At 43.4% G+C, this 27,812-nt stretch overlaps 1 protein-coding gene across 1 annotated transcript in view; it reads right to left on the bottom strand.

Moving 5' to 3' along the window:
- LOC307133444 (uncharacterized protein) overlaps nucleotides 1-27,812 on the bottom strand; it is a gene marked incomplete at both ends in the record, with an annotated part of 121,068 nt that overhangs the window by 22,908 nt on the left and 70,348 nt on the right. Inside the window, 38 exons of the mRNA XM_079828529.1 lie at nucleotides 190-546; nucleotides 3,022-3,169; nucleotides 3,239-3,431; nucleotides 3,518-3,675; nucleotides 3,751-3,861; nucleotides 7,244-7,326; nucleotides 7,403-7,520; nucleotides 7,611-7,788; nucleotides 7,861-7,964; nucleotides 8,038-8,156; nucleotides 8,448-8,804; nucleotides 11,176-11,199; nucleotides 11,280-11,427; nucleotides 11,497-11,689; nucleotides 11,776-11,933; nucleotides 12,009-12,106; nucleotides 12,178-12,365; nucleotides 12,442-12,506; nucleotides 15,610-15,692; nucleotides 15,769-15,886; nucleotides 15,977-16,154; nucleotides 16,227-16,330; nucleotides 16,404-16,522; nucleotides 16,814-17,147; nucleotides 19,480-19,565; nucleotides 19,646-19,793; nucleotides 19,863-20,055; nucleotides 20,142-20,299; nucleotides 20,375-20,472; nucleotides 20,544-20,731; nucleotides 20,808-20,872; nucleotides 23,832-23,914; nucleotides 23,991-24,108; nucleotides 24,199-24,376; nucleotides 24,449-24,552; nucleotides 24,626-24,744; nucleotides 25,036-25,392; nucleotides 27,762-27,785. Of these exons, the coding sequence (XP_079684655.1) occupies nucleotides 190-546; nucleotides 3,022-3,169; nucleotides 3,239-3,431; nucleotides 3,518-3,675; nucleotides 3,751-3,861; nucleotides 7,244-7,326; nucleotides 7,403-7,520; nucleotides 7,611-7,788; nucleotides 7,861-7,964; nucleotides 8,038-8,156; nucleotides 8,448-8,804; nucleotides 11,176-11,199; nucleotides 11,280-11,427; nucleotides 11,497-11,689; nucleotides 11,776-11,933; nucleotides 12,009-12,106; nucleotides 12,178-12,365; nucleotides 12,442-12,506; nucleotides 15,610-15,692; nucleotides 15,769-15,886; nucleotides 15,977-16,154; nucleotides 16,227-16,330; nucleotides 16,404-16,522; nucleotides 16,814-17,147; nucleotides 19,480-19,565; nucleotides 19,646-19,793; nucleotides 19,863-20,055; nucleotides 20,142-20,299; nucleotides 20,375-20,472; nucleotides 20,544-20,731; nucleotides 20,808-20,872; nucleotides 23,832-23,914; nucleotides 23,991-24,108; nucleotides 24,199-24,376; nucleotides 24,449-24,552; nucleotides 24,626-24,744; nucleotides 25,036-25,392; nucleotides 27,762-27,785 (5,655 nt within the window). The remainder of the gene's footprint in view (nucleotides 1-189; nucleotides 547-3,021; nucleotides 3,170-3,238; nucleotides 3,432-3,517; nucleotides 3,676-3,750; nucleotides 3,862-7,243; nucleotides 7,327-7,402; nucleotides 7,521-7,610; nucleotides 7,789-7,860; nucleotides 7,965-8,037; nucleotides 8,157-8,447; nucleotides 8,805-11,175; nucleotides 11,200-11,279; nucleotides 11,428-11,496; nucleotides 11,690-11,775; nucleotides 11,934-12,008; nucleotides 12,107-12,177; nucleotides 12,366-12,441; nucleotides 12,507-15,609; nucleotides 15,693-15,768; nucleotides 15,887-15,976; nucleotides 16,155-16,226; nucleotides 16,331-16,403; nucleotides 16,523-16,813; nucleotides 17,148-19,479; nucleotides 19,566-19,645; nucleotides 19,794-19,862; nucleotides 20,056-20,141; nucleotides 20,300-20,374; nucleotides 20,473-20,543; nucleotides 20,732-20,807; nucleotides 20,873-23,831; nucleotides 23,915-23,990; nucleotides 24,109-24,198; nucleotides 24,377-24,448; nucleotides 24,553-24,625; nucleotides 24,745-25,035; nucleotides 25,393-27,761; nucleotides 27,786-27,812) is intronic.

Raw genomic sequence — 27,812 nt, 5'->3', positions numbered from 1 at the left:
AAGCAGGAGAAAACAACTGCAGAGCTTAAAACAAACATTTCTTAAGGCCCGTTCATACCAATGCATATGCCAGCTGCCCTGGCATTGCAAATACAACATACAACAGCAGTGTGAACTGACGGTCCTTGAAGAGGACTTTGGATATCCTCAATTTGAACAAACAACCGATTAAGATTTAGGAGTTCTTACCATCTGCACGCTGTTGCAGTCCTGTAATTCATACTCAAAGAGGAGCACCCTAGACTCAGAGTCCTGACCAGCAACAGGACATCCACCTAAAGACAGACCAGTTGGCTGGATCAACTGACCATTGCTAAACAAGTCCTGCTGGACTTCTACAAGAACCCGGTTCTCTCCGCATTGAACCGCTACGCTGCTGGGAGTCACGGGTTGCCTCAACTGGAAGTCCACCGCCAACTCGCTCTGCACCTCGGGAACGACGGGATACCTCCAATCCAAAGGCTTCACTGGACCCTGCAACAGCTGCTTCTCCTGAAGGCCAAAAGGCTCCTGTGCAAGGCCTCTGGAGGCAGGACCCAAAGGACTCTGAAATGGAGAAGCCACTTGCAAAGGATTCCAGAGCTCTGGAGCAGAAAAGGCAGGACTTCTGAAATCTGGATCTGATTTTTGCCCCGTGCTTCTTGGACTTTGACTGTGCATCAAACTTCCCCATGCATCAGGCAGATCAAACACAACCATCACAACCACCACTAACACACCTCTCAGAAGCCCCATCCTAGCAAACTTGGACACAAATGCCACAACACACACCAGTGCTTGGCTTTGCCATTTTGTACAGCTTTGAATGAAGGTGGCTCATCCCCTTTTAGTTGAATTGATTGCCTTTGATTCTCCTCTGGACCTGTAGAGTTTATATGCATCTCTGGGACCCACAGCTCTGCACAATTTGTATGTCTCTCTTATCTGACAAATCGAGGGGGACATTTACATGACACCATTTTCAAATGAAACTTTAAATGCATTGTGTTCATTTACACAACAACAGTGCTTTGTGGGCCTTAAAAATGCAAACTTTTAAAAACAGGGTTTCAAAGTTTTTGAAAATGAGACCATTATTGTCTCCATGTAAACTACAAAAACATGAATTTGTGAAAACTGTGACATCATGCGCATGCATATTGCGTGTTTAGTCTATAGGCACGTAGTGTTTCTTTGCAAAGTGTCATCGCCATCTACTGGATTCTCTGCAGAGATTCTCCTAGAGATTTAATCAGATCAACGTCATATTTGCACAGTCTAATCGAAAGGCCTTGGTGATGTTTTCCCTGAAGGTCGTGTCAGTGGCGGCCTCACAAAGTTCGATGGTTCGCCATGACACAGGAAGCTGTTGTAAGTCGGGCATACAATGTCCGATCTGCCCCAAACTTCAGATGTTTGATAAGAGTCCTGGCCTGAAGACATCTACATATGAGTTTCAGAATTAGGCATGGCAAAATGGCTCGATAGCGCCACCTACAACATTTCAACGAAGTGCCCCTCCCGCTACGTTTCACGTACAGGTATGAAATTCGGTACACAGCCCAATACCTACAAAAAATCTCCTGGTACAAAATCAACGACACAGAGGGAAGATAGTGAGGGAAGGGCATGAAAAAGTGAATTGAAACACAGTCATTAATTTTTGTCCACTTGCCCTCAGCTTCTTATTCTTTAACATCAGCAGTTTATGCAACTGGCCACAGACCTACGTTTTCTCAAATTTTCCGCCAAAATGTCTCTAGGAAAAATGTGTGACACAAAGAGCAAGAAGAGTTAACAGGACTAAGACTTAAGTTAATGATGGGACACTAAAATGGACAAATATAATAGTAGACCCCATTTTGAAATGTGTATTTCACAAACCTAATACACCAACAGTTAGCTCTTCAAACCAGTTAAATAGAATTCAAATGGGATGCATTTCCTTGACAGCATGGATACTAGTCAAATTGCCTTCCACGTTCTGTTTTTAATGGTGCAACAACAAGCACAGACAGTTAAACAAAGTAGCTTATTGTCCAAATCTACAGAAGCGACATGGTTTAGACCAGTTAATGTCACACTCTGGAAACGGTTTATAAAGACCCCTTTCATGAGTGAAGGTTAAAAGTCAAAAAAGTTTAAAACATTTTAGACCGCATTTACACCTGTATTTAGCATAGTCCACTTGTGATTGGACTGATAAACGCTTTAGTACCAGGTGTAAACAGGCCCTCAGACAGCAACTCAGGTGTGATACACCAGTTAAGGGACTAAACCAGCTTTTATTAAAGCACCAGTCTACTTTTCAATAAACATTGGGGCTAGCCTAAAGAAAAAAGGCTGGTCACAATTTGGGATTAAAAAGGACAATGCAGGTTGATACTGATTTCATTGCAGATGCAATGCTGTACTTGCATGACTTCGGGGGGCTTTCAAATAGCATTAGCAAAAAACAGAGGGACTTGGCATGCTTGAATATCAGTACAAGCAGTTATGTTAGTCCAGCCATAAAGCCACAAGTAGAGACCAAAACAGATTCCATTAAGAACAGGGACCCAGGTTAGCAACTGGAACTTGGCTTGTTTAGTTCAAGTCAAGCATAACCTTGAAGCAAAAAAGGGAACTCTGGTTTAGTAGTGTAGCCCAATAAATCAAACTGAGAACAGTCATGAAAGATCAATACCAAAGAGACAGTTGAGTTAAGAAGTTTATTAAAACTACTAAAGTCACATGACCAGGTTAACTTCTCCACTAGACACCACAGTTTGCCCACTAGAGATGGTCTTGACGTTAGCATCTCTTCCTGGAAAAGAAATGGTAGAATCGTGAGGCATTTAAAAACCAAATTCTCATGGTTCCTGAAGTCAGTTTACAACAAGCACTCACTTTTCCTAGTGCAGCTTTGCTCACAGGAGCCAGAAGAGGGATGGCACACTGCTGTACTACAGTGGATGAAGATCTAACAGAGGGGGGAAAGGGATAAGCCACAGAAAGAAAAACACCTAATATTAAGGATTCAGGTAAGGCTGCAGAGCATACGGTTTCCTGTAGAGGAGCCAGTGATGCTGGATCCACAAATGTGAACATCTTCACAACAAAGCGCTTGTAGTGGGTTGGGAACTGAAGACCAGAAGATCCAGCCACCGGAACCAATGAGGTCAGGTAACGGTCATCCTGGTAAGGGCATCTGAAAGGTAAAGAGGCAGTCAGAAGTGCCTTACAGCACACTAGATGGATAAAGACTGGCCTTACTCACCCATCGACCAGAAGGTCCCACTGGGGTAGACTGAGTGGACTGGGGGTTGATGTCGCCCAGCAACGTCCCAGCATTAGGACAATGTTGGGGTCGGTCCTCTCCAAAATGCGCACCTCAACATACACAGGCTCCCGCAGGACTTTTGTGACGGGATAATCAGCATCACCGTAGTAGGACGTGTATGCCTCATCCCCTGAGGAAGAAAACCAGCGTTTAACCAGAAACTGCTGCAACCTGGAGTTTTAGAAAATACTTATGCATACTTGGACAGACACTTACCTTCTGCACAGCCTTTGGTGACACATTGACCATTTGCCAGTCTAAGCTCCACCCTGAGGGGTCCAGAAGCCGCTACTGGTGGAGGTGCAGGAACAGTGTTGACCTCCACAACCAGAGCTTCCACAGAAGTAGCAGAGTACCTACACTGGAAGAGAAGCCTAGACAACAAATAGTGAGCTTGTAGCCTTTGTCAAGGATTCATATTTTTTTTCTAAATAAAATAAAATGCCTACTCAAAATGGCTGTCCCTTGTGATGGAACCAAGTGGTCCGACACCCACTTCATACGAGGAGGTCATTCGGTTTTCATACACCACATATCCACCGTCCTCCTGCAAATAGTAACTGTTGGCATCCAGGCCATTCTAAGCCATGCAGAACAGAACCACAAGCAGCTACTCACCATCATGCTTGTGCCACATGCAGTGACAGGGAACTGGTATATAGCAAAGGAAGGTGTGGATCCCACAGGACTGCAAGGTGGGTCGTTTCCACCCAGGAGACGGACTGAATCCAGGCTCAAGCGAGGTAGTGTAACATCTCTTGCCACCACTACCACAAACTGACCATCTCTTATACACTGGACAGTCACTGGAACAAGGTACAAGAGCAGGTTATTACTGAGGAGTGGTTTAACATGAACACCTTTGCATTGACTCACTCTTACCTGCCTTCCCATAGAAACACTGCTGTCCGTTAAAGCAGCAGTTGATAGCGTCACACTCAGCACCACTGATACCAGGTGGGCCACATTGGATCTGCTCATAATCAGCTACAGCACATTTGTCAAGGGGCTCTGCCTGCGCCACTGGCTGCTTAGACTGAACCTGCTGAGGAAACTGTTGACTAGCTTGTTGTTGAACCTGCTGAGGAAACTGTTGACTAGCTTGTTGTTGAACCTGCTGAGGAAACTGTTGACTAGCTTGTTGTTGAACCTGCTGAGGAAACTGTTGACTAGCTTGTTGTTGAACCTGCTGAGGATACTGTTGACTAGCTTGTTGTTGAACCTGCTGAGGATACTGTTGACTAGCTTGTTGTTGAACCTGCTGAGGATACTGTTGACTAGCTTGTTGTTGAACCATCAGAGGAAACTGTTGACTAGCTTGTTGTTGAACCTTCTGAGGAAACTGTTGACTAGCTTGTTGTTGAACCTTCTGAGGAAACTGTTGACTAGCATGTTGTTGAACCTTCTGAGGAAACTGTTGACTAGCATGTTGTTGAACCTTCTGAGGAAACTGTTGACTAGCATGTTGTTGAACCTTCTGAGGAAACTGTTGACTAGCTTGTTGTTGAACCTTCAGAGGAAACTGTTGACTAGCTTGTTGTTGAACCTTCAGAGGAAACTGTTGACTAGCTTGTTGTTGAACCTTCAGAGGAAACTGTTGACTAGCTTGTTGTTGAACCTTCTGAGGAAACTGTTGACTAGCATGTTGTTGAACCTTCTGAGGAAACTGTTGACTAGCTTGTTGTTGAACCTTCAGAGGAAACTGTTGACTAGCTAGCTGTTGAACCTTCAGAGGAAACTGGGGCAGATTACTCCACTGTGGAACAGCATGACAAAAAGCACAAAACCACACACAAAGTGCCAGCGATTGAACAGCACACCAGCTTCCTGCCATTGTTCAACAGCTAGTCACACTGTTGAGATGATGCCCTTTGGTCTTTTTGTATTCTACAGATTTTGGCTAATTAACGATAATCCCTCCCTCTTCATGAACAGTCATGATTCTCCAGACTTGCCCAAATGGGAGCTTATGCTACCAGAAAATTCTCATCAAAATGATACGCATGTGATGTAGGCCTATATTGACTCCAATTAGTCAGATTTGTCATATTGAAGACAAATAAAAAGGTTCATGCTCAGGTTTGCTACTGGAGCTTGCCCAAAGTACTTTGGGTAGATGTTTGGTGCATTCCGCTTTGCTTGTAGACATCCAGAAATGCTAACTAGCATTACTACTTTTACAATATCTTTATATGGCAGAAATAGTAAGAGTAGTCTGTAGTTCCAAATTTAGCAACACACTCACAAACCTCCCTAAGCACTTCCCCTCGGGGCAATCCCTGTCGCCAGTTTGAAGTGTTCCACAAGTGGACAAGAGAGGTTTATGTGGACAGACCTTCGACTCCTTAGACAGAGGGGACCAGTCTACTCATATATACTTTAATTACAAAATAAATGTAACCGTAATCAGTTACTTATGAAAATGTTAATTATTACAAAGGGGGTTACATCTGAATATTTTCTGTAAAAAGCTAGGATATGTTGAATAATATGAATTTGTTGCTTTGCCTGTGCAGGATGCCTCTTGCCATTTACAGTGTTTTTTTTATATCCAATTGCTAGGACCCATTTCTCAATACACTTTTTCAAAACTCTTCACACAGTTCTCCTAACAAACTTTCAGCTCGGCACAGCAGATCATTTCACATTCAAAATGCACTAAAACACAATTCTTTCCCCTAGCAAAGGTTTTCAACCAACACGCACACACTTTGTCAATCCCCAAACGGACGAGGCGTTTATACTTGACGCACTCGCCGTTGTACTATTCTGTGAAACGACAGAGGGCGACTCGGAGAAATTGTTCTATAAACCATCAGGAAACAGCAGTGAGAGAAGAATGTAGCTACACAGGTGACCATATTTATTTGAATAAACTTCACCAAAAACCACACTACAAAAGAATCGTGTAAAACTCAGTAAACCTTGATTGCTAATCATGAATACGGTGTATGCTTTCGATTTACCCCGAAAGAAAGTGAAATATGACAACCTGCCCCATAGGTGGGGCACATTAACATGACAGCTTGATGTTATCAGATACAATCAAATAAAACAACAAGACAAAATACAAATTAACTTTCAAATAAAATATACTAATTTCTTCTGAACATTGACTGTCATTCTTTCCTCAATAGAATAGCATAGTTCTAATAGGGGCACATTGTAACAGTTACAACATGCCCCACCTGTGCAACTGGGATTTAAACCCGTCTAGTGTCTTCTGCTGGTTAGAGCAGCATTAAAAGAACTCTCAACTTGGTCTTATTTTCAATAAACTTAAGAAATGTACGTCTGTTATGTTAAATGTTCAGTGAGAGCGTCCAAAGAATTATTAATTGGTGCAGTTTCTCTAAATAATGTTGATATGGCAACTAGTAAATACATTAGGTTTCATCATCCCGGCATGTGTGGAAAGTTAACCTGTTACAACAAGCCCCGCGTTTAAATTCCAGACGGAGAAAAATAATAACTTCTGTACCTCTGCAAGTCACATAGCATGCAGCCATAGGGTTTCAGACTAAATGGGACTTGCGAAGGTACAGTCAGTTCCACCACATTTGCAGAATAAGGCACTCTTTCCAGGTCAAAAGCAAAGTGACAAGTCAGATACAAGCAAGGATTGATGTCAGTTTTATTGAGAAACTTTCTTTTGCCCTTGAACAATTACAGGACCAAGTGTGGCCTTGCCTTCCCACTGAACACCTAGAGAGAAGAAAAAGAGCAAAGTTAGGAGCACTTAAAACATCAAAAGCAACCTTAAAGCAAGAGCTACCGACCTCCATAGGGAGAAGCAGCAATTCCACCATCAGGACCACATGTTGAGTCACAGCAACCACAAACTTGGTCATTTCCATCAGCAGCAAACCACCTGCAACAAGACAAAGCACTTTCAACATGAGCAAAGTCAGCTTTTTAAAAAAAAGAATAAGTGCAACGTACCCATTGGCAAAGGAACAGGATTTGCGCTGAGCGTCACTGGGTGCAGAAGCAATAGTTGCCTTCAGAACACATGTTATGTAGATCTACAAGGGATGACAGACAAGTCAGAAAACCAAAGCAGATGGGAAGAGAAGTCGAATTAACTCTTGTGGTACATACAGAAGGACTGGTGCTCTCCTGGAACATGAATGCCTCCAGCTGGAACTGGATCTTGTCAACCTGGGACCGAGGCATGAAGCGGGAGCTGGAAGCTGTAGCCTTGGCATCCACAAAGCACCTGACGACAAAGTCACCACAAAGAGCAACTCATGAATGTTTAAAAAGAGCAAACAAAACAGTCCTATAGCATCAAGAGCCATGACCTTACCCATGATTCTCAATGAAGGAATATCTCGGAAGGGAGTTCACGTCAGGCACTTGAGTGGCCACACAGCGGTCCACAAACACACGCAGAGGCACATGATTGTACTGCTTCACAGATGCCTCGATGTTAATAACGCCACCCAGGAAATAGGAGTATGAAGGCCTCTGGTAGGACCAATCGTCTACAAAAGAGAAGGAACACCCTAGGAAGAGCCACATTTGCAAGGTCGAAGGTCCAAAGAAAGTGCACTTACCCAGCATGAGCTTCAGGGAGAACATCAAGACTTCTTCACCAACCTTGGTTGAGGCATAAGGGACCCATGTTGGCCTCAAGGCATCACTGCTTACATTGTGTAGCCTGTGGTTCATGAAAGTACCCATTAAATGGTCTCCCAGTTGCACAAGCAGTGAAAGTCACAGAGGCCACTTACCTTTGATAGTGGCATTGAACGCCAACAATTGCACCATCGGCCCGGGTAATCGGAGTACCTGCAAGAGCCTCAGGGGTGTAGGTAAGAGAGAAGGTGTAGACAAGCTCATCCTCATTCATCTGTAAGAGATTGTAGTTAAAACAAGACAGTTCCTCATGAAGGTGTAATCATTATTATGAATGAGAGAAAGTGCATTGTGCAATACAGTGGACAAACACTTCAAGCAGGAGAAAACAACTGCAGAGCTTAAAACAAACATTTCTTAAGGCCCGTTCATACCAATGCATATGCCAGCTGCCCTGGCATTGCAAATACAACATACAACAGCAGTGTGAACTGACGGTCCTTGAAGAGGACTTTGGATATCCTCAATTTGAACAAACAACCGATTAAGATTTAGGAGTTCTTACCATCTGCACGCTGTTGCAGTCCTGTAATTCATACTCAAAGAGGAGCACCCTAGACTCAGAGTCCTGACCAGCAACAGGACATCCACCTAAAGACAGACCAGTTGGCTGGATCAACTGACCATTGCTAAACAAGTCCTGCTGGACTTCTACAAGAACCCGGTTCTCTCCGCATTGAACCGCTACGCTGCTGGGAGTCACGGGTTGCCTCAACTGGAAGTCCACCGCCAACTCGCTCTGCACCTCGGGAACGACGGGATACCTCCAATCCAAAGGCTTCACTGGACCCTGCAACAGCTGCTTCTCCTGAAGGCCAAAAGGCTCCTGTGCAAGGCCTCTGGAGGCAGGACCCAAAGGACTCTGAAATGGAGAAGCCACTTGCAAAGGATTCCAGAGCTCTGGAGCAGAAAAGGCAGGACTTCTGAAATCTGGATCTGATTTTTGCCCCGTGCTTCTTGGACTTTGACTGTGCATCAAACTTCCCCATGCATCAGGCAGATCAAACACAACCATCACAACCACCACTAACACACCTCTCAGAAGCCCCATCCTAGCAAACTTGGACACAAATGCCACAACACACACCAGTGCTTGGCTTTGCCATTTTGTACAGCTTTGAATGAAGGTGGCTCATCCCCTTTTAGTTGAATTGATTGCCTTTGATTCTCCTCTGGACCTGTAGAGTTTATATGCATCTCTGGGACCCACAGCTCTGCACAATTTGTATGTCTCTCTTATCTGACAAATCGAGGGGGACATTTACATGACACCATTTTCAAATGAAACTTTAAATGCATTGTGTTCATTTACACAACAACAGTGCTTTGTGGGCCTTAAAAATGCAAACTTTTAAAAACAGGGTTTCAAAGTTTTTGAAAATGAGACCATTATTGTCTCCATGTAAACTACAAAAACATGAATTTGTGAAAACTGTGACATCATGCGCATGCATATTGCGTGTTTAGTCTATAGGCACGTAGTGTTTCTTTGCAAAGTGTCATCGCCATCTACTGGATTCTCTGCAGAGATTCTCCTAGAGATTTAATCAGATCAACGTCATATTTGCACAGTCTAATCGAAAGGCCTTGGTGATGTTTTCCCTGAAGGTCGTGTCAGTGGCGGCCTCACAAAGTTCGATGGTTCGCCATGACACAGGAAGCTGTTGTAAGTCGGGCATACAATGTCCGATCTGCCCCAAACTTCAGATGTTTGATAAGAGTCCTGGCCTGAAGACATCTACATATGAGTTTCAGAATTAGGCATGGCAAAATGGCTCGATAGCGCCACCTACAACATTTCAACGAAGTGCCCCTCCCGCTACGTTTCACGTACAGGTATGAAATTCGGTACACAGCCCAATACCTACAAAAAATCTCCTGGTACAAAATCAACGACACAGAGGGAAGATAGTGAGGGAAGGGCATGAAAAAGTGAATTGAAACACAGTCATTAATTTTTGTCCACTTGCCCTCAGCTTCTTATTCTTTAACATCAGCAGTTTATGCAACTGGCCACAGACCTACGTTTTCTCAAATTTTCCGCCAAAATGTCTCTAGGAAAAATGTGTGACACAAAGAGCAAGAAGAGTTAACAGGACTAAGACTTAAGTTAATGATGGGACACTAAAATGGACAAATATAATAGTAGACCCCATTTTGAAATGTGTATTTCACAAACCTAATACACCAACAGTTAGCTCTTCAAACCAGTTAAATAGAATTCAAATGGGATGCATTTCCTTGACAGCATGGATACTAGTCAAATTGCCTTCCACGTTCTGTTTTTAATGGTGCAACAACAAGCACAGACAGTTAAACAAAGTAGCTTATTGTCCAAATCTACAGAAGCGACATGGTTTAGACCAGTTAATGTCACACTCTGGAAACGGTTTATAAAGACCCCTTTCATGAGTGAAGGTTAAAAGTCAAAAAAGTTTAAAACATTTTAGACCGCATTTACACCTGTATTTAGCATAGTCCACTTGTGATTGGACTGATAAACGCTTTAGTACCAGGTGTAAACAGGCCCTCAGACAGCAACTCAGGTGTGATACACCAGTTAAGGGACTAAACCAGCTTTTATTAAAGCACCAGTCTACTTTTCAATAAACATTGGGGCTAGCCTAAAGAAAAAAGGCTGGTCACAATTTGGGATTAAAAAGGACAATGCAGGTTGATACTGATTTCATTGCAGATGCAATGCTGTACTTGCATGACTTCGGGGGGCTTTCAAATAGCATTAGCAAAAAACAGAGGGACTTGGCATGCTTGAATATCAGTACAAGCAGTTATGTTAGTCCAGCCATAAAGCCACAAGTAGAGACCAAAACAGATTCCATTAAGAACAGGGACCCAGGTTAGCAACTGGAACTTGGCTTGTTTAGTTCAAGTCAAGCATAACCTTGAAGCAAAAAAGGGAACTCTGGTTTAGTAGTGTAGCCCAATAAATCAAACTGAGAACAGTCATGAAAGATCAATACCAAAGAGACAGTTGAGTTAAGAAGTTTATTAAAACTACTAAAGTCACATGACCAGGTTAACTTCTCCACTAGACACCACAGTTTGCCCACTAGAGATGGTCTTGACGTTAGCATCTCTTCCTGGAAAAGAAATGGTAGAATCGTGAGGCATTTAAAAACCAAATTCTCATGGTTCCTGAAGTCAGTTTACAACAAGCACTCACTTTTCCTAGTGCAGCTTTGCTCACAGGAGCCAGAAGAGGGATGGCACACTGCTGTACTACAGTGGATGAAGATCTAACAGAGGGGGGAAAGGGATAAGCCACAGAAAGAAAAACACCTAATATTAAGGATTCAGGTAAGGCTGCAGAGCATACGGTTTCCTGTAGAGGAGCCAGTGATGCTGGATCCACAAATGTGAACATCTTCACAACAAAGCGCTTGTAGTGGGTTGGGAACTGAAGACCAGAAGATCCAGCCACCGGAACCAATGAGGTCAGGTAACGGTCATCCTGGTAAGGGCATCTGAAAGGTAAAGAGGCAGTCAGAAGTGCCTTACAGCACACTAGATGGATAAAGACTGGCCTTACTCACCCATCGACCAGAAGGTCCCACTGGGGTAGACTGAGTGGACTGGGGGTTGATGTCGCCCAGCAACGTCCCAGCATTAGGACAATGTTGGGGTCGGTCCTCTCCAAAATGCGCACCTCAACATACACAGGCTCCCGCAGGACTTTTGTGACGGGATAATCAGCATCACCGTAGTAGGACGTGTATGCCTCATCCCCTGAGGAAGAAAACCAGCGTTTAACCAGAAACTGCTGCAACCTGGAGTTTTAGAAAATACTTATGCATACTTGGACAGACACTTACCTTCTGCACAGCCTTTGGTGACACATTGACCATTTGCCAGTCTAAGCTCCACCCTGAGGGGTCCAGAAGCCGCTACTGGTGGAGGTGCAGGAACAGTGTTGACCTCCACAACCAGAGCTTCCACAGAAGTAGCAGAGTACCTACACTGGAAGAGAAGCCTAGACAACAAATAGTGAGCTTGTAGCCTTTGTCAAGGATTCATATTTTTTTTCTAAATAAAATAAAATGCCTACTCAAAATGGCTGTCCCTTGTGATGGAACCAAGTGGTCCGACACCCACTTCATACGAGGAGGTCATTCGGTTTTCATACACCACATATCCACCGTCCTCCTGCAAATAGTAACTGTTGGCATCCAGGCCATTCTAAGCCATGCAGAACAGAACCACAAGCAGCTACTCACCATCATGCTTGTGCCACATGCAGTGACAGGGAACTGGTATATAGCAAAGGAAGGTGTGGATCCCACAGGACTGCAAGGTGGGTCGTTTCCACCCAGGAGACGGACTGAATCCAGGCTCAAGCGAGGTAGTGTAACATCTCTTGCCACCACTACCACAAACTGACCATCTCTTATACACTGGACAGTCACTGGAACAAGGTACAAGAGCAGGTTATTACTGAGGAGTGGTTTAACATGAACACCTTTGCATTGACTCACTCTTACCTGCCTTCCCATAGAAACACTGCTGTCCGTTAAAGCAGCAGTTGATAGCGTCACACTCAGCACCACTGATACCAGGTGGGCCACATTGGATCTGCTCATAATCAGCTACAGCACATTTGTCAAGGGGCTCTGCCTGCGCCACTGGCTGCTTAGACTGAACCTGCTGAGGAAACTGTTGACTAGCTTGTTGTTGAACCTGCTGAGGAAACTGTTGACTAGCTTGTTGTTGAACCTGCTGAGGAAACTGTTGACTAGCTTGTTGTTGAACCTGCTGAGGAAACTGTTGACTAGCTTGTTGTTGAACCTGCTGAGGATACTGTTGACTAGCTTGTTGTTGAACCTGCTGAGGATACTGTTGACTAGCTTGTTGTTGAACCTGCTGAGGATACTGTTGACTAGCTTGTTGTTGAACCTGCTGAGGATACTGTTGACTAGCTTGTTGTTGAACCTGCTGAGGATACTGTTGACTAGCTTGTTGTTGAACCATCAGAGGAAACTGTTGACTAGCTTGTTGTTGAACCTTCTGAGGAAACTGTTGACTAGCATGTTGTTGAACCATCAGAGGAAACTGTTGACTAGCTTGTTGTTGAACCTTCTGAGGAAACTGTTGACTAGCATGTTGTTGAACCTTCTGAGGAAACTGTTGACTAGCATGTTGTTGAACCTTCTGAGGAAACTGTTGACTAGCATGTTGTTGAACCTTCTGAGGAAACTGTTGACTAGCTTGTTGTTGAACCTTCAGAGGAAACTGTTGACTAGCTTGTTGTTGAACCTTCAGAGGAAACTGTTGACTAGCTTGTTGTTGAACCTTCAGAGGAAACTGTTGACTAGCTTGTTGTTGAACCTTCTGAGGAAACTGTTGACTAGCATGTTGTTGAACCTTCTGAGGAAACTGTTGACTAGCTTGTTGTTGAACCTTCAGAGGAAACTGTTGACTAGCTAGCTGTTGAACCTTCAGAGGAAACTGGGGCAGATTACTCCACTGTGGAACAGCATGACAAAAAGCACAAAACCACACACAAAGTGCCAGCGATTGAACAGCACACCAGCTTCCTGCCATTGTTCAACAGCTAGTCACACTGTTGAGATGATGCCCTTTGGTCTTTTTGTATTCTACAGATTTTGGCTAATTAACGATAATCCCTCCCTCTTCATGAACAGTCATGATTCTCCAGACTTGCCCAAATGGGAGCTTATGCTACCAGAAAATTCTCATCAAAATGATACGCATGTGATGTAGGCCTATATTGACTCCAATTAGTCAGATTTGTCATATTGAAGACAAATAAAAAGGTTCATGCTCAGGTTTGCTACTGGAGCTTGCCCAAAGTACTTTGGGTAGATGTTTGGTGCATTCCGCTTTGCTTGTAGACATCCAGAAATGCTAACTAGCATTACTACTTTTACAATATCTTTATATGGCAGAAATAGTAAGAGTAGTCTGTAGTTCCAAATTTAGCAACACACTCACAAACCTCCCTAAGCACTTCCCCTCGGGGCAATCCCTGTCGCCAGTTTGAAGTGTTCCACAAGTGGACAAGAGAGGTTTATGTGGACAGACCTTCGACTCCTTAGACAGAGGGGACCAGTCTACTCATATATACTTTAATTACAAAATAAATGTAACCGTAATCAGTTACTTATGAAAATGTTAATTATTACAAAGGGGGTTACATCTGAATATTTTCTGTAAAAAGCTAGGATATGTTGAATAATATGAATTTGTTGCTTTGCCTGTGCAGGATGCCTCTTGCCATTTACAGTGTTTTTTTTATATCCAATTGCTAGGACCCATTTCTCAATACACTTTTTCAAAACTCTTCACACAGTTCTCCTAACAAACTTTCAGCTCGGCACAGCAGATCATTTCACATTCAAAATGCACTAAAACACAATTCTTTCCCCTAGCAAAGGTTTTCAACCAACACGCACACACTTTGTCAATCCCCAAACGGACGAGGCGTTTATACTTGACGCACTCGCCGTTGTACTATTCTGTGAAACGACAGAGGGCGACTCGGAGAAATTGTTCTATAAACCATCAGGAAACAGCAGTGAGAGAAGAATGTAGCTACACAGGTGACCATATTTATTTGAATAAACTTCACCAAAAACCACACTACAAAAGAATCGTGTAAAACTCAGTAAACCTTGATTGCTAATCATGAATACGGTGTATGCTTTCGATTTACCCCGAAAGAAAGTGAAATATGACAACCTGCCCCATAGGTGGGGCACATTAACATGACAGCTTGATGTTATCAGATACAATCAAATAAAACAACAAGACAAAATACAAATTAACTTTCAAATAAAATATACTAATTTCTTCTGAACATTGACTGTCATTCTTTCCTCAATAGAATAGCATAGTTCTAATAGGGGCACATTGTAACAGTTACAACATGCCCCACCTGTGCAACTGGGATTTAAACCCGTCTAGTGTCTTCTGCTGGTTAGAGCAGCATTAAAAGAACTCTCAACTTGGTCTTATTTTCAATAAACTTAAGAAATGTACGTCTGTTATGTTAAATGTTCAGTGAGAGCGTCCAAAGAATTATTAATTGGTGCAGTTTCTCTAAATAATGTTGATATGGCAACTAGTAAATACATTAGGTTTCATCATCCCGGCATGTGTGGAAAGTTAACCTGTTACAACAAGCCCCGCGTTTAAATTCCAGACGGAGAAAAATAATAACTTCTGTACCTCTGCAAGTCACATAGCATGCAGCCATAGGGTTTCAGACTAAATGGGACTTGCGAAGGTACAGTCAGTTCCACCACATTTGCAGAATAAGGCACTCTTTCCAGGTCAAAAGCAAAGTGACAAGTCAGATACAAGCAAGGATTGATGTCAGTTTTATTGAGAAACTTTCTTTTGCCCTTGAACAATTACAGGACCAAGTGTGGCCTTGCCTTCCCACTGAACACCTAGAGAGAAGAAAAAGAGCAAAGTTAGGAGCACTTAAAACATCAAAAGCAACCTTAAAGCAAGAGCTACCGACCTCCATAGGGAGAAGCAGCAATTCCACCATCAGGACCACATGTTGAGTCACAGCAACCACAAACTTGGTCATTTCCATCAGCAGCAAACCACCTGCAACAAGACAAAGCACTTTCAACATGAGCAAAGTCAGCTTTTTAAAAAAAAGAATAAGTGCAACGTACCCATTGGCAAAGGAACAGGATTTGCGCTGAGCGTCACTGGGTGCAGAAGCAATAGTTGCCTTCAGAACACATGTTATGTAGATCTACAAGGGATGACAGACAAGTCAGAAAACCAAAGCAGATGGGAAGAGAAGTCGAATTAACTCTTGTGGTACATACAGAAGGACTGGTGCTCTCCTGGAACATGAATGCCTCCAGCTGGAACTGGATCTTGTCAACCTGGGACCGAGGCATGAAGCGGGAGCTGGAAGCTGTAGCCTTGGCATCCACAAAGCACCTGACGACAAAGTCACCACAAAGAGCAACTCATGAATGTTTAAAAAGAGCAAACAAAACAGTCCTATAGCATCAAGAGCCATGACCTTACCCATGATTCTCAATGAAGGAATATCTCGGAAGGGAGTTCACGTCAGGCACTTGAGTGGCCACACAGCGGTCCACAAACACACGCAGAGGCACATGATTGTACTGCTTCACAGATGCCTCGATGTTAATAACGCCACCCAGGAAATAGGAGTATGAAGGCCTCTGGTAGGACCAATCGTCTACAAAAGAGAAGGAACACCCTAGGAAGAGCCACATTTGCAAGGTCGAAGGTCCAAAGAAAGTGCACTTACCCAGCATGAGCTTCAGGGAGAACATCAAGACTTCTTCACCAACCTTGGTTGAGGCATAAGGGACCCATGTTGGCCTCAAGGCATCACTGCTTACATTGTGTAGCCTGTGGTTCATGAAAGTACCCATTAAATGGTCTCCCAGTTGCACAAGCAGTGAAAGTCACAGAGGCCACTTACCTTTGATAGTGGCATTGAACGCCAACAATTGCACCATCGGCCCGGGTAATCGGAGTACCTGCAAGAGCCTCAGGGGTGTAGGTAAGAGAGAAGGTGTAGACAAGCTCATCCTCATTCATCTGTAAGAGATTGTAGTTAAAACAAGACAGTTCCTCATGAAGGTGTAATCATTATTATGAATGAGAGAAAGTGCATTGTGCAATACAGTGGACAAACACTTCAAGCAGGAGAAAACAACTGCAGAGCTTAAAACAAACATTTCTTAAGGCCCGTTCATACCAATGCATATGCCAGCTGCCCTGGCATTGCAAATACAACATACAACAGCAGTGTGAACTGACGGTCCTTGAAGAGGACTTTGGATATCCTCAATTTGAACAAACAACCGATTAAGATTTAGGAGTTCTTACCATCTGCACGCTGTTGCAGTCCTGTAATTCATACTCAAAGAGGAGCACCCTAGACTCAGAGTCCTGACCAGCAACAGGACATCCACCTAAAGACAGACCAGTTGGCTGGATCAACTGACCATTGCTAAACAAGTCCTGCTGGACTTCTACAAGAACCCGGTTCTCTCCGCATTGAACCGCTACGCTGCTGGGAGTCACGGGTTGCCTCAACTGGAAGTCCACCGCCAACTCGCTCTGCACCTCGGGAACGACGGGATACCTCCAATCCAAAGGCTTCACTGGACCCTGCAACAGCTGCTTCTCCTGAAGGCCAAAAGGCTCCTGTGCAAGGCCTCTGGAGGCAGGACCCAAAGGACTCTGAAATGGAGAAGCCACTTGCAAAGGATTCCAGAGCTCTGGAGCAGAAAAGGCAGGACTTCTGAAATCTGGATCTGATTTTTGCCCCGTGCTTCTTGGACTTTGACTGTGCATCAAACTTCCCCATGCATCAGGCAGATCAAACACAACCATCACAACCACCACTAACACACCTCTCAGAAGCCCCATCCTAGCAAACTTGGACACAAATGCCACAACACACACCAGTGCTTGGCTTTGCCATTTTGTACAGCTTTGAATGAAGGTGGCTCATCCCCTTTTAGTTGAATTGATTGCCTTTGATTCTCCTCTGGACCTGTAGAGTTTATATGCATCTCTGGGACCCACAGCTCTGCACAATTTGTATGTCTCTCTTATCTGACAAATCGAGGGGGACATTTACATGACACCATTTTCAAATGAAACTTTAAATGCATTGTGTTCATTTACACAACAACAGTGCTTTGTGGGCCTTAAAAATGCAAACTTTTAAAAACAGGGTTTCAAAGTTTTTGAAAATGAGACCATTATTGTCTCCATGTAAACTACAAAAACATGAATTTGTGAAAACTGTGACATCATGCGCATGCATATTGCGTGTTTAGTCTATAGGCACGTAGTGTTTCTTTGCAAAGTGTCATCGCCATCTACTGGATTCTCTGCAGAGATTCTCCTAGAGATTTAATCAGATCAACGTCATATTTGCACAGTCTAATCGAAAGGCCTTGGTGATGTTTTCCCTGAAGGTCGTGTCAGTGGCGGCCTCACAAAGTTCGATGGTTCGCCATGACACAGGAAGCTGTTGTAAGTCGGGCATACAATGTCCGATCTGCCCCAAACTTCAGATGTTTGATAAGAGTCCTGGCCTGAAGACATCTACATATGAGTTTCAGAATTAGGCATGGCAAAATGGCTCGATAGCGCCACCTACAACATTTCAACGAAGTGCCCCTCCCGCTACGTTTCACGTACAGGTATGAAATTCGGTACACAGCCCAATACCTACAAAAAATCTCCTGGTACAAAATCAACGACACAGAGGGAAGATAGTGAGGGAAGGGCATGAAAAAGTGAATTGAAACACAGTCATTAATTTTTGTCCACTTGCCCTCAGCTTCTTATTCTTTAACATCAGCAGTTTATGCAACTGGCCACAGACCTACGTTTTCTCAAATTTTCCGCCAAAATGTCTCTAGGAAAAATGTGTGACACAAAGAGCAAGAAGAGTTAACAGGACTAAGACTTAAGTTAATGATGGGACACTAAAATGGACAAATATAATAGTAGACCCCATTTTGAAATGTGTATTTCACAAACCTAATACACCAACAGTTAGCTCTTCAAACCAGTTAAATAGAATTCAAATGGGATGCATTTCCTTGACAGCATGGATACTAGTCAAATTGCCTTCCACGTTCTGTTTTTAATGGTGCAACAACAAGCACAGACAGTTAAACAAAGTAGCTTATTGTCCAAATCTACAGAAGCGACATGGTTTAGACCAGTTAATGTCACACTCTGGAAACGGTTTATAAAGACCCCTTTCATGAGTGAAGGTTAAAAGTCAAAAAAGTTTAAAACATTTTAGACCGCATTTACACCTGTATTTAGCATAGTCCACTTGTGATTGGACTGATAAACGCTTTAGTACCAGGTGTAAACAGGCCCTCAGACAGCAACTCAGGTGTGATACACCAGTTAAGGGACTAAACCAGCTTTTATTAAAGCACCAGTCTACTTTTCAATAAACATTGGGGCTAGCCTAAAGAAAAAAGGCTGGTCACAATTTGGGATTAAAAAGGACAATGCAGGTTGATACTGATTTCATTGCAGATGCAATGCTGTACTTGCATGACTTCGGGGGGCTTTCAAATAGCATTAGCAAAAAACAGAGGGACTTGGCATGCTTGAATATCAGTACAAGCAGTTATGTTAGTCCAGCCATAAAGCCACAAGTAGAGACCAAAACAGATTCCATTAAGAACAGGGACCCAGGTTAGCAACTGGAACTTGGCTTGTTTAGTTCAAGTCAAGCATAACCTTGAAGCAAAAAAGGGAACTCTGGTTTAGTAGTGTAGCCCAATAAATCAAACTGAGAACAGTCATGAAAGATCAATACCAAAGAGACAGTTGAGTTAAGAAGTTTATTAAAACTACTAAAGTCACATGACCAGGTTAACTTCTCCACTAGACACCACAGTTTGCCCACTAGAGATGGTCTTGACGTTAGCATCTCTTCCTGGAAAAGAAATGGTAGAATCGTGAGGCATTTAAAAACCAAATTCTCATGGTTCCTGAAGTCAGTTTACAACAAGCACTCACTTTTCCTAGTGCAGCTTTGCTCACAGGAGCCAGAAGAGGGATGGCACACTGCTGTACTACAGTGGATGAAGATCTAACAGAGGGGGGAAAGGGATAAGCCACAGAAAGAAAAACACCTAATATTAAGGATTCAGGTAAGGCTGCAGAGCATACGGTTTCCTGTAGAGGAGCCAGTGATGCTGGATCCACAAATGTGAACATCTTCACAACAAAGCGCTTGTAGTGGGTTGGGAACTGAAGACCAGAAGATCCAGCCACCGGAACCAATGAGGTCAGGTAACGGTCATCCTGGTAAGGGCATCTGAAAGGTAAAGAGGCAGTCAGAAGTGCCTTACAGCACACTAGATGGATAAAGACTGGCCTTACTCACCCATCGACCAGAAGGTCCCACTGGGGTAGACTGAGTGGACTGGGGGTTGATGTCGCCCAGCAACGTCCCAGCATTAGGACAATGTTGGGGTCGGTCCTCTCCAAAATGCGCACCTCAACATACACAGGCTCCCGCAGGACTTTTGTGACGGGATAATCAGCATCACCGTAGTAGGACGTGTATGCCTCATCCCCTGAGGAAGAAAACCAGCGTTTAACCAGAAACTGCTGCAACCTGGAGTTTTAGAAAATACTTATGCATACTTGGACAGACACTTACCTTCTGCACAGCCTTTGGTGACACATTGACCATTTGCCAGTCTAAGCTCCACCCTGAGGGGTCCAGAAGCCGCTACTGGTGGAGGTGCAGGAACAGTGTTGACCTCCACAACCAGAGCTTCCACAGAAGTAGCAGAGTACCTACACTGGAAGAGAAGCCTAGACAACAAATAGTGAGCTTGTAGCCTTTGTCAAGGATTCATATTTTTTTTCTAAATAAAATAAAATGCCTACTCAAAATGGCTGTCCCTTGTGATGGAACCAAGTGGTCCGACACCCACTTCATACGAGGAGGTCATTCGGTTTTCATACACCACATATCCACCGTCCTCCTGCAAATAGTAACTGTTGGCATCCAGGCCATTCTAAGCCATGCAGAACAGAACCACAAGCAGCTACTCACCATCATGCTTGTGCCACATGCAGTGACAGGGAACTGGTATATAGCAAAGGAAGGTGTGGATCCCACAGGACTGCAAGGTGGGTCGTTTCCACCCAGGAGACGGACTGAATCCAGGCTCAAGCGAGGTAGTGTAACATCTCTTGCCACCACTACCACAAACTGACCATCTCTTATACACTGGACAGTCACTGGAACAAGGTACAAGAGCAGGTTATTACTGAGGAGTGGTTTAACATGAACACCTTTGCATTGACTCACTCTTACCTGCCTTCCCATAGAAACACTGCTGTCCGTTAAAGCAGCAGTTGATAGCGTCACACTCAGCACCACTGATACCAGGTGGGCCACATTGGATCTGCTCATAATCAGCTACAGCACATTTGTCAAGGGGCTCTGCCTGCGCCACTGGCTGCTTAGACTGAACCTGCTGAGGAAACTGTTGACTAGCTTGTTGTTGAACCTGCTGAGGAAACTGTTGACTAGCTTGTTGTTGAACCTGCTGAGGAAACTGTTGACTAGCTTGTTGTTGAACCTGCTGAGGAAACTGTTGACTAGCTTGTTGTTGAACCTGCTGAGGATACTGTTGACTAGCTTGTTGTTGAACCTGCTGAGGATACTGTTGACTAGCTTGTTGTTGAACCTGCTGAGGATACTGTTGACTAGCTTGTTGTTGAACCATCAGAGGAAACTGTTGACTAGCTTGTTGTTGAACCTTCTGAGGAAACTGTTGACTAGCATGTTGTTGAACCTTCTGAGGAAACTGTTGACTAGCATGTTGTTGAACCTTCTGAGGAAACTGTTGACTAGCATGTTGTTGAACCTTCTGAGGAAACTGTTGACTAGCTTGTTGTTGAACCTTCAGAGGAAACTGTTGACTAGCTTGTTGTTGAACCTTCAGAGGAAACTGTTGACTAGCTTGTTGTTGAACCTTCAGAGGAAACTGTTGACTAGCTTGTTGTTGAACCTTCTGAGGAAACGGTTGACTAGCATGTTGTTGAACCTTCTGAGGAAACTGTTGACTAGCATGTTGTTGAACCTTCAGAGGAAACTGTTGACTAGCTAGCTGTTGAACCTTCAGAGGAAACTGGGGCAGATTACTCCACTGTGGAACAGCATGACAAAAAGCACAAAACCACACACAAAGTGCCAGCGATTGAACAGCACACCAGCTTCCTGCCATTGTTCAACAGCTAGTCACACTGTTGAGATGATGCCCTTTGGTCTTTTTGTATTCTACAGATTTTGGCTAATTAACGATAATCCCTCCCTCTTCATGAACAGTCATGATTCTCCAGACTTGCCCAAATGGGAGCTTATGCTACCAGAAAATTCTCATCAAAATGATACGCATGTGATGTAGGCCTATATTGACTCCAATTAGTCAGATTTGTCATATTGAAGACAAATAAAAAGGTTCATGCTCAGGTTTGCTACTGGAGCTTGCCCAAAGTACTTTGGGTAGATGTTTGGTGCATTCCGCTTTGCTTGTAGACATCCAGAAATGCTAACTAGCATTACTACTTTTACAATATCTTTATATGGCAGAAATAGTAAGAGTAGTCTGTAGTTCCAAATTTAGCAACACACTCACAAACCTCCCTAAGCACTTCCCCTCGGGGCAATCCCTGTCGCCAGTTTGAAGTGTTCCACAAGTGGACAAGAGAGGTTTATGTGGACAGACCTTCGACTCCTTAGACAGAGGGGACCAGTCTACTCATATATACTTTAATTACAAAATAAATGTAACCGTAATCAGTTACTTATGAAAATGTTAATTATTACAAAGGGGGTTACATCTGAATATTTTCTGTAAAAAGCTAGGATATGTTGAATAATATGAATTTGTTGCTTTGCCTGTGCAGGATGCCTCTTGCCATTTACAGTGTTTTTTTTATATCCAATTGCTAGGACCCATTTCTCAATACACTTTTTCAAAACTCTTCACACAGTTCTCCTAACAAACTTTCAGCTCGGCACAGCAGATCATTTCACATTCAAAATGCACTAAAACACAATTCTTTCCCCTAGCAAAGGTTTTCAACCAACACGCACACACTTTGTCAATCCCCAAACGGACGAGGCGTTTATACTTGACGCACTCGCCGTTGTACTATTCTGTGAAACGACAGAGGGCGACTCGGAGAAATTGTTCTATAAACCATCAGGAAACAGCAGTGAGAGAAGAATGTAGCTACACAGGTGACCATATTTATTTGAATAAACTTCACCAAAAACCACACTACAAAAGAATCGTGTAAAACTCAGTAAACCTTGATTGCTAATCATGAATACGGTGTATGCTTTCGATTTACCCCGAAAGAAAGTGAAATATGACAACCTGCCCCATAGGTGGGGCACATTAACATGACAGCTTGATGTTATCAGATACAATCAAATAAAACAACAAGACAAAATACAAATTAACTTTCAAATAAAATATACTAATTTCTTCTGAACATTGACTGTCATTCTTTCCTCAATAGAATAGCATAGTTCTAATAGGGGCACATTGTAACAGTTACAACATGCCCCACCTGTGCAACTGGGATTTAAACCCGTCTAGTGTCTTCTGCTGGTTAGAGCAGCATTAAAAGAACTCTCAACTTGGTCTTATTTTCAATAAACTTAAGAAATGTACGTCTGTTATGTTAAATGTTCAGTGAGAGCGTCCAAAGAATTATTAATTGGTGCAGTTTCTCTAAATAATGTTGATATGGCAACTAGTAAATACATTAGGTTTCATCATCCCGGCATGTGTGGAAAGTTAACCTGTTACAACAAGCCCCGCGTTTAAATTCCAGACGGAGAAAAATAATAACTTCTGTACCTCTGCAAGTCACATAGCATGCAGCCATAGGGTTTCAGACTAAATGGGACTTGCGAAGGTACAGTCAGTTCCACCACATTTGCAGAATAAGGCACTCTTTCCAGGTCAAAAGCAAAGTGACAAGTCAGATACAAGCAAGGATTGATGTCAGTTTTATTGAGAAACTTTCTTTTGCCCTTGAACAATTACAGGACCAAGTGTGGCCTTGCCTTCCCACTGAACACCTAGAGAGAAGAAAAAGAGCAAAGTTAGGAGCACTTAAAACATCAAAAGCAACCTTAAAGCAAGAGCTACCGACCTCCATAGGGAGAAGCAGCAATTCCACCATCAGGACCACATGTTGAGTCACAGCAACCACAAACTTGGTCATTTCCATCAGCAGCAAACCACCTGCAACAAGACAAAGCACTTTCAACATGAGCAAAGTCAGCTTTTTAAAAAAAAGAATAAGTGCAACGTACCCATTGGCAAAGGAACAGGATTTGCGCTGAGCGTCACTGGGTGCAGAAGCAATAGTTGCCTTCAGAACACATGTTATGTAGATCTACAAGGGATGACAGACAAGTCAGAAAACCAAAGCAGATGGGAAGAGAAGTCGAATTAACTCTTGTGGTACATACAGAAGGACTGGTGCTCTCCTGGAACATGAATGCCTCCAGCTGGAACTGGATCTTGTCAACCTGGGACCGAGGCATGAAGCGGGAGCTGGAAGCTGTAGCCTTGGCATCCACAAAGCACCTGACGACAAAGTCACCACAAAGAGCAACTCATGAATGTTTAAAAAGAGCAAACAAAACAGTCCTATAGCATCAAGAGCCATGACCTTACCCATGATTCTCAATGAAGGAATATCTCGGAAGGGAGTTCACGTCAGGCACTTGAGTGGCCACACAGCGGTCCACAAACACACGCAGAGGCACATGATTGTACTGCTTCACAGATGCCTCGATGTTAATAACGCCACCCAGGAAATAGGAGTATGAAGGCCTCTGGTAGGACCAATCGTCTACAAAAGAGAAGGAACACCCTAGGAAGAGCCACATTTGCAAGGTCGAAGGTCCAAAGAAAGTGCACTTACCCAGCATGAGCTTCAGGGAGAACATCAAGACTTCTTCACCAACCTTGGTTGAGGCATAAGGGACCCATGTTGGCCTCAAGGCATCACTGCTTACATTGTGTAGCCTGTGGTTCATGAAAGTACCCATTAAATGGTCTCCCAGTTGCACAAGCAGTGAAAGTCACAGAGGCCACTTACCTTTGATAGTGGCATTGAACGCCAACAATTGCACCATCGGCCCGGGTAATCGGAGTACCTGCAAGAGCCTCAGGGGTGTAGGTAAGAGAGAAGGTGTAGACAAGCTCATCCTCATTCATCTGTAAGAGATTGTAGTTAAAACAAGACAGTTCCTCATGAAGGTGTAATCATTATTATGAATGAGAGAAAGTGCATTGTGCAATACAGTGGACAAACACTTCAAGCAGGAGAAAACAACTGCAGAGCTTAAAACAAACATTTCTTAAGGCCCGTTCATACCAATGCATATGCCAGCTGCCCTGGCATTGCAAATACAACATACAACAGCAGTGTGAACTGACGGTCCTTGAAGAGGACTTTGGATATCCTCAATTTGAACAAACAACCGATTAAGATTTAGGAGTTCTTACCATCTGCACGCTGTTGCAGTCCTGTAATTCATACTCAAAGAGGAGCACCCTAGACTCAGAGTCCTGACCAGCAACAGGACATCCACCTAAAGACAGACCAGTTGGCTGGATCAACTGACCATTGCTAAACAAGTCCTGCTGGACTTCTACAAGAACCCGGTTCTCTCCGCATTGAACCGCTACGCTGCTGGGAGTCACGGGTTGCCTCAACTGGAAGTCCACCGCCAACTCGCTCTGCACCTCGGGAACGACGGGATACCTCCAATCCAAAGGCTTCACTGGACCCTGCAACAGCTGCTTCTCCTGAAGGCCAAAAGGCTCCTGTGCAAGGCCTCTGGAGGCAGGACCCAAAGGACTCTGAAATGGAGAAGCCACTTGCAAAGGATTCCAGAGCTCTGGAGCAGAAAAGGCAGGACTTCTGAAATCTGGATCTGATTTTTGCCCCGTGCTTCTTGGACTTTGACTGTGCATCAAACTTCCCCATGCATCAGGCAGATCAAACACAACCATCACAACCACCACTAACACACCTCTCAGAAGCCCCATCCTAGCAAACTTGGACACAAATGCCACAACACACACCAGTGCTTGGCTTTGCCATTTTGTACAGCTTTGAATGAAGGTGGCTCATCCCCTTTTAGTTGAATTGATTGCCTTTGATTCTCCTCTGGACCTGTAGAGTTTATATGCATCTCTGGGACCCACAGCTCTGCACAATTTGTATGTCTCTCTTATCTGACAAATCGAGGGGGACATTTACATGACACCATTTTCAAATGAAACTTTAAATGCATTGTGTTCATTTACACAACAACAGTGCTTTGTGGGCCTTAAAAATGCAAACTTTTAAAAACAGGGTTTCAAAGTTTTTGAAAATGAGACCATTATTGTCTCCATGTAAACTACAAAAACATGAATTTGTGAAAACTGTGACATCATGCGCATGCATATTGCGTGTTTAGTCTATAGGCACGTAGTGTTTCTTTGCAAAGTGTCATCGCCATCTACTGGATTCTCTGCAGAGATTCTCCTAGAGATTTAATCAGATCAACGTCATATTTGCACAGTCTAATCGAAAGGCCTTGGTGATGTTTTCCCTGAAGGTCGTGTCAGTGGCGGCCTCACAAAGTTCGATGGTTCGCCATGACACAGGAAGCTGTTGTAAGTCGGGCATACAATGTCCGATCTGCCCCAAACTTCAGATGTTTGATAAGAGTCCTGGCCTGAAGACATCTACATATGAGTTTCAGAATTAGGCATGGCAAAATGGCTCGATAGCGCCACCTACAACATTTCAACGAAGTGCCCCTCCCGCTACGTTTCACGTACAGGTATGAAATTCGGTACACAGCCCAATACCTACAAAAAATCTCCTGGTACAAAATCAACGACACAGAGGGAAGATAGTGAGGGAAGGGCATGAAAAAGTGAATTGAAACAGTCATTAATTTTTGTCCACTTGCCCTCAGCTTCTTATTCTTTAACATCAGCAGTTTATGCAACTGGCCACAGACCTACGTTTTCTCAAATTTTCCGCCAAAATGTCTCTAGGAAAAATGTGTGACACAAAGAGCAAGAAGAGTTAACAGGACTAAGACTTAAGTTAATGATGGGACACTAAAATGGACAAATATAATAGTAGACCCCATTTTGAAATGTGTATTTCACAAACCTAATACACCAACAGTTAGCTCTTCAAACCAGTTAAATAGAATTCAAATGGGATGCATTTCCTTGACAGCATGGATACTAGTCAAATTGCCTTCCACGTTCTGTTTTTAATGGTGCAACAACAAGCACAGACAGTTAAACAAAGTAGCTTATTGTCCAAATCTACAGAAGCGACATGGTTTAGACCAGTTAATGTCACACTCTGGAAACGGTTTATAAAGACCCCTTTCATGAGTGAAGGTTAAAAGTCAAAAAAGTTTAAAACATTTTAGACCGCATTTACACCTGTATTTAGCATAGTCCACTTGTGATTGGACTGATAAACGCTTTAGTACCAGGTGTAAACAGGCCCTCAGACAGCAACTCAGGTGTGATACACCAGTTAAGGGACTAAACCAGCTTTTATTAAAGCACCAGTCTACTTTTCAATAAACATTGGGGCTAGCCTAAAGAAAAAAGGCTGGTCACAATTTGGGATTAAAAAGGACAATGCAGGTTGATACTGATTTCATTGCAGATGCAATGCTGTACTTGCATGACTTCGGGGGGCTTTCAAATAGCATTAGCAAAAAACAGAGGGACTTGGCATGCTTGAATATCAGTACAAGCAGTTATGTTAGTCCAGCCATAAAGCCACAAGTAGAGACCAAAACAGATTCCATTAAGAACAGGGACCCAGGTTAGCAACTGGAACTTGGCTTGTTTAGTTCAAGTCAAGCATAACCTTGAAGCAAAAAAGGGAACTCTGGTTTAGTAGTGTAGCCCAATAAATCAAACTGAGAACAGTCATGAAAGATCAATACCAAAGAGACAGTTGAGTTAAGAAGTTTATTAAAACTACTAAAGTCACATGACCAGGTTAACTTCTCCACTAGACACCACAGTTTGCCCACTAGAGATGGTCTTGACGTTAGCATCTCTTCCTGGAAAAGAAATGGTAGAATCGTGAGGCATTTAAAAACCAAATTCTCATGGTTCCTGAAGTCAGTTTACAACAAGCACTCACTTTTCCTAGTGCAGCTTTGCTCACAGGAGCCAGAAGAGGGATGGCACACTGCTGTACTACAGTGGATGAAGATCTAACAGAGGGGGGAAAGGGATAAGCC

This window comes from Gobio gobio (genome assembly GCF_949357685.1).
Source record: "Gobio gobio genome assembly, chromosome: 11".
NCBI classification, from domain to species: domain Eukaryota; kingdom Metazoa; phylum Chordata; class Actinopteri; order Cypriniformes; family Gobionidae; genus Gobio; species Gobio gobio.
Note: the sequence above shows the minus strand (reverse complement) of the source record. Positions and strands in the feature narration are given on the sequence as shown.